General features: G+C 40.5%; 1 protein-coding gene across 3 annotated transcripts in view; it reads left to right on the plus strand.

The window, feature by feature from the left end:
* SORCS1 (sortilin related VPS10 domain containing receptor 1) overlaps window positions 1-14,138 on the plus strand; it is a 267,062-nt gene that overhangs the window by 229,583 nt on the left and 23,341 nt on the right. For all 3 annotated transcript variants that reach the window (XM_071563880.1, XM_071563882.1, XM_071563881.1), the window contains exons 18-20: window positions 141-312; window positions 9,480-9,666; window positions 13,634-13,767. In XM_071563880.1, the coding sequence (XP_071419981.1) occupies window positions 141-312; window positions 9,480-9,666; window positions 13,634-13,767 (493 nt within the window). The remainder of the gene's footprint in view (window positions 1-140; window positions 313-9,479; window positions 9,667-13,633; window positions 13,768-14,138) is intronic.

Raw genomic sequence — 14,138 nt, forward strand, 5'->3', positions numbered from 1 at the left:
AATGCTTGGCTGAGACAAGTACTAAAATATATTTGGAAATCCGTGTTCTTCCAATCTCCTTATTCTAAAGAAAACTTTCTCAATTAACCCTGTTATGCTTCTTCTCATCATCTTCCATGGGTTTCCCTTTCCCTTTTCAGGTACCGGAAAGTTGTTTCCAACAACTGCACGGATGGTGTAAGGGAGCGGTACACGGCCAAACCACAGCAGTGCCCCGGCAAAGCCCCCCAGGGCCTCCGCATCATCACAGCTGACGGCAAACTGACAGCAGAGCAAGGACACAATGTCACTTTCCTGGTGCAGCTGGAAGAGGTAGGCTCTCTTTTTATGTTGCATCCCAGGCCCCATGGGTGTCCTTGGGTGTGATTCATGCCACACAAAGCTTGCAAAGAGGTGAACCAAGAGGGGGTGATATAGTCAGTCAGCTCCATGATGTAGCTGGGTGGAGTTTGCTCTGAAATGTAAGGGATGATATATGGAGAGGCTCTTGGCAGTATTGTGGTGCACAGGGTAATAGCTGGGAGAAGTTGATAAAAACTGGAAACTGGTTTAATTTGGGAATTTCACAATAGAACTGAAGAGTGCAGCTATGAATTCTGATCCTCACCCTTAACTATGCTTCTGGCTTCCTGTTGTTTTTGAAACTGAATTTTCATTTCTATTTACCACTTACTTTCAGCCAAAGATGGCTCACAGTATGGGTGCAGATGTGTCCCATTGCACAAACTGGTACATTTTGTTTGGCAGTTATGGGTGAAATCTCAAGATGTCATCAGCAGGATGAGGTCTGAAATTGATTGCTAATGTGAAGTTGATTCAGACTCTGATCTGTATTTTTGTCACATCTGTAATTTAACTTGGAATTTCATTTTTCTGCTCCCTTTACAAATCCGTAGAAAAAAAGTTGAAATCTTTTCACCTCTTTTTCCTTCTCAACACTTCTTTATCTATGTTTAATTGTAAGCACACAAGTAAGATCATTCACAAAGCAACAGTTTTCTCTTTTTCCCTAATCCAGTTTGATTTCTTTTAACTTGTACCCCTTTGCCCCTGTAACTGGCCAATAAATCCTAAAATAAGTAAGCTTTAGCACCAGGGGACAATGTACATCCCTTTACAGCTTAGAGCATTCATGGAAATTACTTCTGATCTGCTGCATAGTAAATGTTATTCCTGAGGAAAGAGAAATTTTTTTTTCACATCTCTGTTATTGATGGTTTCACCAGCAAACAGGTGTCCTGATTTGTAAAGGCAATAGCATATGATAAGTCATATTTAATCTGTAGCAGTTGTTTGAGCCAAAGGTTTATTTTCTCCAAAATATGGTCACTTTATTTCCATACCGACAGTCATTCAACATTTCTACTGTAAATGCTGTAATGACAGGGTGAGCATATAATTTCTTCTGATTAAATTACTGATTTCTACATTTTTAAAGATGAAGAAGAAAAAAAAATAAAAAAATGAGAGTCAAAGTCTTCAGACTTAAAAAAACCAAAAATTTAAAAAAGTGTGCATTGCATTACCTTTCTACTTTAAGCAAAATTTTAAAACAAACTGGTATAAGGCGGTGGATAGTCTGAGTAGTCAGTCAAAAAACTATCAAAGAATTATGCCAGTACTCAGAGGGAGAGACAATCACCCACAGTATGGGAAACTCAGGACAAATGTCCTGCTCTTTCTTCTGTGAATGTGTAAGCTCACATAACATGTTAAGAATACCCTGACCACTGAGTCGTACAGAGACCTGCTGTGAATTGTTCTGTCTTTTCTGTTCATTTTGATCTTTTTTAATAGCCCAGTTTCAGTAGTCACCAGAGTCTGAAAGCAACACCTTCTCCAGTATGAGATGGTGTCTTTCTCATGCTGTGTGTCAAGGAGCACACAGAGTATGTTTTGATGAGTGAGTCACCTTCTGAGGAGATCTAAAGGGAGCTCTCCTTTCAGTATATCTGATAAGGAGGAGGTTAGGAATCACTCTCTGGGCTGAAACAGCCTTTTGGATTACTCTCCCTGTTAGACAAATCTTGACCTACTGCTCCTAGAATTGTCAGCATAAAGAGTTTACAGAGCGGCCAACAAAACCTTTGCGTAAATTTTACCCAATCTGGCAATAACTTCGGGTGGATGTTACAAAAAAAGAAATATTCAACAAAGACAAATATTTGCCCAGCTATATGCCAGCTATAGGAGATTAAAATGTAGTTATAGAAGCATAATTGTATGTAGGCTAAAACATTTACCGAATTAATTGTTCCAGTAAAAAAAAGTTAACCCATCAAAAGAACAACCATCCTTTTACAGAATGGATATTGATTTCACAAGATAATTGAGGTTAACAAGGATCTCCGGGGACTGTTTACTCTAAGCCCACTTCTCAAAGGGAAGTTTCTTGTGTTCAGGCAGAGGTATCACAAAACAAGAATTTGCCAATTTCTGGGTAGTTCTGCCCTGCACAGGTATACAGCATGGTACAATCAAATATGTTCAGTATCCACAAAATCTGTACCACTCCTTTTTTGCTGAAGGGAAGGCATCAGGCAAGTTAAATAAGGCTGTATATGGTACCTTGCACATTTTTTCACCAATGGCATGTGAAAAAAGTGTGTCCTATTCAACCCTTGCCCCCTGGAGGAGTGGTCAATATTTTAAAGTGCTGCACCCTAGTGAGAACTCTCCCTTTAATGTGAATCACAGCTGATATCTTTTAGGGTGTGAAAAAACAACGGTCTTTCCTTATGTTGTAGTCCCTTTGCATCTTAACATCTCCTGTATCCCTCTGAGGCAGTTTGTTTGAAGCCTTCAGATCTGCAGACCTGTACCATACACTGCAGCCTTCTGGCTCTCTCTTTTCATGCCCATGTTCCACTTGATCTGCAGGAACAAGAAGAAAAAAGAGAAGCTGGTGACCCAAGGTACAAGACTTTGTTTCAGATTTGTATTCCTGTTGTCTTTCTAGGGCTTTGTGCTCCAAGAATCCACCTGAGTTTGAAAAGAAGAACAAACTGCAGAGACAGGCTCACTGGAGGGCTTGAAAAGTCACTGCATCTCTGTAGTGGGGTGGATTACTGAGGGTAGGGAGCAGTATAAAACTGATGTTTTCACTCAGGTGTGGAATTCAGAGGCAGGAACCACATTGCAGCAGTTTCTTGTAGAGCCTGTTTGTGCCTGTGGTGGTGCTGAGGGCCGTGACTGTGCATTCTGACAAAACCACGATGTCAGTTAAAGATGCCTTGAGAGAAACAAGGACAAGGCATTCAGAAATGTTCTGCTATTGAAGAAGACACAAAAGGGAAATAATCACTCACTGTGTGAGTGGAGAGAGGGCAGGCACCAAAGCCAGGAACACAGAGCAGTGCTGATTCCTGAGTGCTTTCTCTAACCCTGTCACAAATATTTCCTTTAAAGCATTCATATCTGGCAGCATATAAATATCATTAAAAGCAAAACCAACCAACAGCTCATACTTAAATGATCTGAATGTAAGAATGCTTTCCAAAGTGATCTTTCCTGTCCTATTTAGGATTTTTTTATGATTTCCTAAAAACTGTTTGCAAGGCCACTTTGCACTTAGTATCCGTGATCCCATTAATGGAAAGGTTTGTCCAAGTTAGTTCTCCAATTAGTTTGGGTATAATTGTCATGGTATTCTTACTGGGTGACAACAGCCAGGAAACTTCAATATTTACTTTCCTAACTGGCATGTGTTCCATTTTATGAAGTATTGTGGAAGTGGTTAATAAGAAGAGCACCATACTTAAGCTGGTAATTTTGCTCTTAAATTTCCATTGAGATAAGAATAGCACCAGGATTTTTGTCATTCAGTGACAGCATAGGAGAAAACTAGCTATGCTCCAAGGCAAATTTTTCACTGCCTCAAAATGCCACCAGTTTAAATGTTAATCCTTTTTCCTGGCCTGTGCTGCATGCACAGACCCAGGCCTGGTGCCTCTCACACTGAAGCACTCAACAACAGAGTTGCTTCTCAGCCTAAACAACCTGAATCGTTGGACAACAAGAAAAGAAACCCAAAATCCAAAGTTACAAAGCCATTTTTTCCTATGGAAGTTGTTCAACGCAATGTCCTTGACATATTTTGCGTTTTTTTGCTGTAGAAGATAGAGGAATTTTATTAAGTGGGTGTTGTTTCTGTGTCCTTCTCATCACATGGTCATGTAGGTCTCTTGCCTGTCACAAACACAATTGTTATTTGTATGTTAGAGTTATTTGTATGAACATCAGACACTGTGCTTGCTATACTGCTTCAGCAGAGACACTGAAAGCTGCAGCCTCCAGAACAACACTGTTCAACACAATGGCTTTCAAACTTGTTTGATCTGATTGCTCATACATCTTTGCTGAGGAAATGGATGGTAAAGACATTCAGGGCAGGAAGGTTCAGGGCTTTGGCTGTTTCATTACAGATAATTCACAGAGAAGCTGCCTCCTCTAATTTATTTTTTATCTTGATAAAATGACAGCCAAAAGTCTTTGACATTCCAGGTCTGCCTCAGTTCTCACTTGACAAAGTCACTCCACTGGGAATAGATTTTTGCTTGCTTTTTTACTGCTTGCTGCTGTTATATGATGTTTGGATTAGACTAATGTGCAGGGAAAGCTCATTTGTTCCTGCACTTCAGGCCACAGGCTAGATTTCAGGCAATCTGAGCTCTTTCCTGAACTTCACTGCAAGCTCCTTCTGCATGACCTTGATTAAGAAACTTAAAATTTCTGCTTATTTATTCCCTCTTTTGAAAATAGATCTTTGCTTTCTCCCTCATACCCCTCCTGCCTTTTGTTTATGTACTGAATGCTCATAAGGCCAGAGAATTCTCTCTTATCTTGTGAATATACAAATAAAGCCCTGAATTTCCTAAGGACAGTTACGGATTTCTGTAATTGCAATGTTAATACGTGGCTGTACAAGGTGCGTTTTGTCTCAGGTACATTTAATGAGCTTGGGGATCCTGCTGGGGGGACAATACCTTTAGCATTTCCCACCTCAGCACTGTTGTTTGGTGCAATTCACTATTCAATTCAGATGGAGTTTCTGGGGATGAGCTTAGTATTAGAATTGTTTTGATTGTTGATATACTCAAAGATGCACAGGTAGTAGCAATTAAAAGCATACCCTATTTTTTTGTGGTATTCTACTGTATTTCCTCTTTTGATATCACAAGTTTGTTAGTAATGATTACAGAAATATGAAACCTTCATCCTATATTTCAATGCACATGCTGAATCATGGCTGTTTATCTTACTGACAACACCACATTCTTGTAATAACACACAGACAAAAGATCAGTATACACCCTCCCCCATACTACTGTCATCTGAAATAATTGCATTTTCTGTGTTGCTGCTGCTGATAAGCTGGCAGGGAGAAATCAGAGCATTTTTAAATTCACTGTTGAAATTCCATGAAAATGAATGAAAGTGGACCTCGCTTCACGATGACACACAGCACTACAGCCTTGTAGTGCACTTCCAGTCACACAAGTTGAATTATTCTGCATAATCCTGACAGGCTGTACTTATTGATTCCTGTGGGGCACAGATCTACTCCTGTAGAAACAGCTCATAACTGAGTTGAGCTGTCACACCTGGCAGTCAGGATGACTGATGTGATCAGAACAATTAACTATTTGCTGTTGGAAAAGAAGTACATGTGAAAAGTATCAAGCTCTTTTCTGTGATAAACGACTCCTTACAATTCAGTTTCTGATTTGAAAAATTAAGAATATCTCTTAAAGCAGGGTTCTACATAGGAAAACGTATTCTTCAGTACTTGATCAAGTTGGATTTGTGTATCTGTTCAAAATTAAGAATACGCTTTAAACTGACCTACACTAAAGGTATCCCATGTGTAGATATTCAGTTCCAGTGAAAATATCTGATGGATTATTTATTTTGATGACAGGAAAATGGCAAAGAGGGAAAAGGGTTAATCTCAAGAAAGCACAATGAGTTATTTCATGAAAACTCTCCAACAGCAGCAGTGTCTGTCTCTTGCAAAGGATTATTAAATCTATCGTCTACAATTGTAAGAAAGACTCACAAGTTGGTGCATAGTTGAAGACTTAAAAATGAAATGTGAAACATGAGAGCCCGAATTAAAACTTTGAACTGTGTTTGTTTCATTGTTTTAATACTTCATTTAGAGACAAAAAGAATCATAGAATAGTTTGATTTGGAAGGGGCCTTTAAAGGTCATTTAGTGCAACCCCCCTGCAATAAGCAGGAGCATCTTTAACCAGATGAGATTATTGAGAGCCATGTCCAACCTGACCTTGAATATTACCAAGTATGGGGTGTCTGGACAACCCGTTTCAATGTTTCACACCCTCATAGTAAATACTTATAAGGAAAAGGCTTTATAACAATTTTCTGGGCAGGATTCTGATGGATTGTTTGAGAGAGAATCTCACGTCTACCAAAACACTGAGAGCTGCATAAAAGTAATCACAATGTAAAAATACTGTCACAAACAGTATGGGCTGTTTCTTGATACATCCTGAGGCAGGAAGCTTCACAGTTTTTTGGAAACATCCAGTTCTTGAGTATGCTCTAGAGTTTTATTCTGTTGTCAAGGTTCAGGGAAAACATACACTTGGCTTGGGAGGCAGGAAGGGGAAGGAGGGAGAGGGGAATATTTTGTGTATGCTTGAAAAACTCATGGACATTTAATTAGAAAATTCCTTAGTAAACAGTACATTTCTGATTTACATTTTAGTAATTAATGTTGTATCGGTAGATAAGAGACATAATATGGGGCCTTGAGAAACTTGGTTTTAATTTTCAGGGCTTTTTTCAAGATAAAAGGAATACTCTTGTTCTTAAAGTTCAGCATATGCTTAAGCCTTTGGCTGCACTAAAGCCTTTATCAAAATTGCAGTGTACTTCATGTTATATCCAAGCTTATGAATATTGCATACACATAATACAAGGTAAAAAACATCCATCAAAAGTACTTTCAGTTTTCAGGTATTGTAATTGCTTACTGACTAGCTTAGTGTGAGTAATATACAGGAGCTGAATGCACAGATATCACTACAAGCAGCCAGCTTGGCAAATTTCTCCCTTGATGCCTAAGAGCACTGGCATTAAAGACCTCTTACAATGAAGGCCAGAGAACCTGACCAAAGATAGCTCACTGCTGGTTGCATCAAAGTGCTTTGCTGTGGCTGCAGAAGTAATGCAGGGAGTTTTGTGTCTGCCTTAATTGAGCTAGAAGCTTCAGAAAAACCCTATCATGTAGTATGGAGCTTGACAAAAATTACAAGGGGAAGCTGGAAAAAGCAACAGGAGAGGTTTTTGCAAGATGTGTATATGTACATAGAATTGTTGGAAAACAAAACTCTTGGTAAAAACAGCCACTTGGAAGTGGCTCTGGAGAGCTGCCAGCGACAGAGACAGCTGGGGTTGATGTAGATTGGCTGTGGGCTATGTGGGAAATACTTTGATTTTGGCTCACCTGCTTTCTCTTCCTGTCTTACTCTGCCTGTGCTCCCACCTGGCACAGATAAAACATTAGAACAAGTCAAAACACAGTCTCACTGTTTTCCTAACTTTTTTCTCCCACTTCCTAAGCTAGAATTTTAAATGTCAGCTTTTCAAAATGTGGCATTTTCAGAGGTGTGTTATAGCCTGGATCTTACTCAATTGAAAATGCATTTCCAGTTCAAAGGGTTCTAAAACAGAAGAGGAAAGGCCAAGACAAATGAAAAAGACTGAGGGAACAGCAGCTGAAGCTCTTCTCTAATTAGATTTTTGGTTGTTGCTGTCAGCATCTTTTCTCCCTAGGGAATTTGAAAGAAAAATTGAACTCTAAAGCTTGCATGCTTTAGAAATGGCTCCTTTCTCTGACTACACCTGTAGACACCATGGGTTTAATGGCTATGGACAGAATGAAGACAAGATTAAAAAACATTCATTAGAGCACAGATTTTGACACTTGCTGGAACAGGGCTATTCTAAAATGCCATCATCTTCCTCTGCTACCTGAAATATGTGGAGCAATATTCCACAACCCGTGTTCAGAGATGGTAAAGCCAGAAGGGTCACCATGGTGGTACAGTTTTAACCATGTGAACAGCTTTTGTCCCAGCAGTATGGCTTTACTGTTCAAAGACATCATCTCTTATTTTAGTGTAAAAAGATGACTAAAACCCTAGTGTTGATGGACCTAGAGTAACTGGGAGATTATCTAAGGGTACTTCAGAGATCTCTGCATTTCATCTGAGTCCAGCACTGGTCTTGAGAGAATATAGTGCCTCTCTGAAAGGAGTTCAGAGCTGAGGAGCGTGTATATTCACTTCTGGCTATGGAAGCATATCCCATTTGATGGCTTCTCTTGGCTCAGTCACACAGGAGTTCCCAAAGCACTGCATCATGCTTGAAACTGCACATCTTCTTTCAAATAACTTAGGTCAACAGAGGACATGACTCCATACATACGGCCATTTCCCATGCCACACCTTCAGTCTGGCATCCTCCAGAACAGAGCAAGACAGTTATCTTTGTATCATCTATATGAAAGCAGCAGAGCTTCCGGCAGGGTGCCAGGGCAGTGTAACAACTACGACTTCAGTCTGTCCAAAAAGTCATGTAGGAAAATTTGTCACTCTTGCCATCCCTGAGTAGAGTTCTGCTCCTCCTACTTCCCATTCAGGGAAGGCTACACTATTTCTGCCTTCTCAAGAAGTTCTAAAAAGACTAAGAGAACACAAGGAAGGCATATATAGTTTCTGTTACAATTCCCTCCTATAGTCACGTGTATTCACATTTCTGATCTGATCAACTGCCTGATCCCAGACATCTACAAGGGCACCTTTCATTCCACTTGGGAATCCAGAGGACTGTTTCTTTCTCAAATAAAAAAAAAAGGGGGGGGGGAGGGGATGAGAAAAGAAAAGGAAAGAAACCCAAAGTAAATGAAATGTCCTTTCAGCCAATTTTATCAACTTCCCTCAGCTATTAATTTTCTAGCATTCCAGACAGTGGCTGCTGCTTCCATGTGCCAGGCTGTGGAGTGAGCTGCTCCAGCCAGCAACTGTGAATATAGCTAGTGTAAGCATCATATAGAGCCACTGTGGGGGACTTCCTAAAGGAGTGAGAAGGTTTAAAGTTAAGACAAGATACTGCATCTTGCATGAAAGGGATCTTTAGCAGCTGTGGTTGTGTGATAAGTCAGTGTAGTCTGTGTAACCCAGAGGAAGGAATCAGGTCTCCCAGTCCCCCAATGGGAAAGCAGAGCTGCAGCACATGCCTTGGAGGACACCTCCTTCACAGTGCAGCTGAGTCAGCTTCAAAATGGGGGTCACTTTCCACTGACTACTGAGCAAGTTGATGAAGGGACCACCCTTCCTCTGGTAGCATCTGACCTTGTTACTATCCCCTGGTTGGTCTCAGTCACCCCACTAATCCAGTGTCTGAAAAGTAAAGCAGAGTCTTTTTCAATCCTTTCTCTGTCACTACAGGGAGATCTCCAGAGATCCCTCATTCAGGTGGATTTTGGAGATGGCATTGCTGTGTCATATGCCAATCTCAGCTCAACAGAAGATGGGATCAAGCACATCTACCAGAACGTGGGCATATTCCGAGTGACCATGCTGGTGGAAAACAGCCTGGGTTCTGACAGCGCTGTCCTTTACCTGCACGTAACGTGTATGTATGTTCATACTCGTTGGCTTCTATCATTCTTTAAAACATTATTACTTGTAGTGAGAGGTGACATTTGGGATTTTGCAGCTGGGTTCAGAGTGATGGGATATGATGAGTGTTTGGCTGTCCTCCAGACAGACCGATGATTCCAGACTGAGAGTAACCATGGATTCATTAATGTTGGAAAAGACCTCTAAGATCACCAAGTCTAACCATTAACTTGTGCTTTTTAAATCTTGTTCCACCTCTAGTTTAGGGTAGCTCAAACTGGGACACCTCAAAGGACTGTCCAGCCCTTTCTTAAATGCACTTTCATTAGCAAGTTTATACTTCTAGAACAACAAAGACACACAGGGGTCTTTAATCACTTTTAAAAGCCTTGTCTCTTACTTTGTACATGTGTTTTGCCCTCTGATGAAATACATCCACTTCTGGGATGAAAACCAGTGCAATTCAGTCTTTCTGTTGTCATAAGAACCAAAATCTTTGTATTAAATAGTTTTGCATGAAAAAATACTATCTTCACATTGCTTTTCAGCTGTTCTTTTTAGTGTTTTTATACTTCATCGAACTCTGATTTACAGCTGAAATGCATCTCAAGGTCTTGGGTAAAACCAACATTGTATTCTTTCATATTTATTCTAGAACATAGTTATGAGCCCAGAAGGTCAATCTATTTATTGAAATTTTGCAACATTTCTAATGGATTTTGTTTGGGGCCATAATTTTCTTTTTACAGTGTTTTTTTTTTGTTGTTGTTTATTATTTATGCTTGCAGCTCTGTGCCTCTGTGCCAGATTAATTGAGAAAAAAAGAAATTTCAAAACATGAAGTTATATTTACAGAAATACTGCTTACCCTCTACCAAATTTACTCCACATATTGTCGAGATAATTTAGCACATTCCATGTAGTTTAACTGCAGTTTTGGTGTTAGTTCATAGAGCATGAAAGCAGCTGCCTCTTCAGGGAAGCAGGGCAGCTCTTTAAGGGTGCACCATCGTATCCACAGATGGGAGTGTGGGAGGTATGGCTGTGCTCCTTCATTTTTATGAAGGAGCACTAGAGAAGCATCTCCCGGCTTGTCTGCCTTCAAAAACACCTTTGGTTGGCAGATGTCCAACCTTCACTCACTCATAGTGTCTTACTGCTTTATAGCTGTTCTTATTCCTTTTCTTGAGACCTTGAAGGCTTATGAACCATTTTAATTGTTTAGCTGTACAAGAAGTAAATAATATTCTTATTCATTTGTGTGTCTTAGAAGCTGACAGTTTATGTTTTTGTGTTTTGCATAGGTAATGCCAGCATAGGACTTAAATACTGAGTGATCATTGCAGCCAAACCCAGATTATATGTTCCTCAATCCCTGGAGAAGTGACAGCTCTAAGGGATATGTCTCACCTTTCTCTCCATGACAAGAATTACTGACTTCAAAACAGGTTACAAATGAGCATGATGCCACTCAGACTAGCAATAGATGTGCTGAGGACAGAGATGTGCAGTAAATCCAGCACCCTCCAGAGTCTAACACTCTGATCCACAAAAGCTTCTAAATCCTATTTGAATACTTGCATTGCCACTCAGCTCTCTGCTGAGTATTATGCTTAGGGAGTTGAGCTTGGCCTTTGGGGAATTTTGTAAAAATATCTATCCTTAAAATAGACACACTGTATTGCTAACATCCATGGAAATGCAGTGTGGAGCCTGAACATCCAGAGTTTTAGAAAGGGCTACAAACTGGGTGATCCCTAGTTACAGGTTTAATACATGAGTGCCTGCAGCCAGATCTGGGCCTTACAGCACCCTTCCCTACCAGTGGCCAGCAGTCTTACTGAGGGGAAAAACTGCAGGCACTAAACCTCCTTGCTTGTGATCTCAAAGATAAGAGTAAAACCTTCATGCCAGCCCTCCTCAGCCTTCTGCAGCCATATGGGCAGTGAACAGAAGCAGTGCCTCTGCTGCAGTTGGTCCAGGGATCCAGAAAGGCAAGTTATTGTGAGATAGGAGCATTTTGAGTTTAATGGTCAGTATAAATAGCTGTATGTAAACTACTCCAGCCAACAGGCTATCTCTAAACTGTCCTGACATGTCAAAATTTTCTCCTGGAAAGTTAGTTATGCATTTGCCTGGATACTTCAGAATAACATCACCTGTGCAAGTGAGCCTTTTGAGAAGCTTTTTCCTTTCTGTTTTCTGGGACTTGTACACAGATTTTTTTTTCCTGGGCAGGTGAAGATTTGTAGGCTCCGTGGCCCTGCACGAAGCTCAGAAATGAATTTTCTTGAATCCTCTTCAAACTTAGCTGTGTGAAAGCAGTCTTCTAGCAATGAGGGCCAATCCAGAGTGAGCTATCCCCATCTGCTGGCCAGATAACAGTTCAGCATGACCCAAGTGCTCAGAGAAACTCAGGCTGAATTGAATTGCTTGAGCCATTCTTTCATGTTCTTTCCTAGCCAGCATATGGTGAAGGTCCAAGAAGGTGCTGGGCACTCTCTGCTCTGCAGCATCATTTGAGGTCTATTCAGAGCAGTGATGCCATTACGTTCAAGTGTATCAGACTCTTTGTGGGCTCCATCGTCAGAGCTGTCACTGCATCTGTTGTTAGGAAAAGTGTTCCTCTATAGGGCTGTGCTGACACTGGGCATTTGACAAACATCCCAAAGGATACCAGCTGGGAAATTGGTATTTTTAAGGTCTTAGGGTCTTGCTGAAATCAGGCACAGCCTAGTCAGGGAAATGGATCTGAATAGGGGGATACCATTAAAATCATAAGGGTGAAATTGTGGCTTCTTGTGAATTATCGGAAGTGTTGACTGCTGCTTATAAAAGGAAAAATCAGTCAGGGTCTGATGATAGTAGGCTTTGGTCAGTATGATCATGGATAACTTACTTGGTCTGCTTCAGATTAAGCAGTGACTGTGTGTACAGCCCAGAGAAAGATTCATTTCAGTAAGAAATTAGGAACACTGGCCCTTAGTCTGGCATTGTTTATACAATGTGATTTGGGTGATTTTTTCCTCTCTCTGCCTATTGTGCTGTACTGGATGCTTCTTCCAGGGCGTGGTGTTCCTTTAGGCTGAAAAGCAAGGTCTAAGTGGTGATTCATGCCTGGGATATATCCTCAAAGAATATATCCTGAAATGTATAAAATCCTTTAGCAATGTATATATAAAATCCTCTAGCAATATATCTCAACTCCACAGGAACAATTCAAGGCTGTGTCTGTGGTTCACATCACTGTGTAGTTCACAGATGTGGGATGTGTAGATGTGGCCTTAATTTGTTTAAGGAACCCATGTCCCCAGGTCACCTGGGGTTTCTTTCTTTTTCTTTCTCTGTCACTCAGGACAAATGATTTTTCTCTTACTGAACAGTCAGAACACATTTTAAAAGATAAGCTATAGGAAAAGATTTAAGAACAAAGGCCCATCTGTCTCCAGAAATTGGGAAATGTGTAACTCTGGGCATAATGTCACTTGTTGAATGAATTATGTTGTTTATACTGAAAAAATATAGGAGTTTATTGATGAGGAGGAAATATAAGGTAACATTAACATGCAGGCAGTCAGTGAATAGTTTTCTTCAGAGAGAGTTTCTGCTGAAGTTCACCAAATCGTAGCAGTTTTCATCAGCAGAGATGCTTCATGTCCTCTGAAGCTGTTTGTCCTACACATTCTTATATCTTGCCAGTGAAGGCCATATTCACACAACAGGGTTCTGTCACGATTGTGTAAGTCATGTAAGCTCTTTACTGTATGACATTCACACAGTAGAGTCCCCATTTTTCAGCTGCAGGTACAGAGGTAGCTCCTGTTCTCTGAGGAACAGACTTAAGCCTGCCCTTCTAGAAATGGTACCAAACCAAAACATTCTGTCATGCCCCACAGTGATTTGGAAGACTTTTCTTCCCTAAACCAATGGTTGACATTTCAGATACAGGGAGGACTCACCTTCTGCTTCTGTCTCTGCAGGCCCCTTGGAGCATGTTCACTTATCTCTACCCTTTGTCACCACGAAGAACAAGGAGATCAATGCCACAGCAGTACTGTGGCCAAGCCAAGTGGGAACACTTACTTATGTCTGGTGGTTTGGGAACAACACAGAGGTTTGTATTCCTGATTGACTGAGATCAAAATAATCCTGGAGGAGCTCTCTGACCAAAGAGGGAGAGAGAGAGAGGGATCTGGGAATGGTTCTATATAGTCATACATGCAAGAAAATTATAAACCAAAGACCAAGATACTAATGGTTCTTTGAGGTACCAACATTGAAATGTAAGTAATGCTTTGTGTTTCTCTAGGTTTTATTGCCATTTCATGTGAATCACCAATAGTATCCTTCCAGCATTACCTCCAAGATGAACATAGTTAACCAAAATCTGGAAGAGTTTCTAGTCTGTTTTTCTTCATCCTCCCTTCTTCAGTAACAAGAAGATAAAAAATATAAGGGTTTTGGCAGGGGTTTTTTTTAGGAAAG

This window comes from Pithys albifrons, chromosome 9, assembly GCF_047495875.1.
Source record: "Pithys albifrons albifrons isolate INPA30051 chromosome 9, PitAlb_v1, whole genome shotgun sequence".
Classification (NCBI taxonomy): Eukaryota; Metazoa; Chordata; class Aves; order Passeriformes; family Thamnophilidae; genus Pithys; species Pithys albifrons.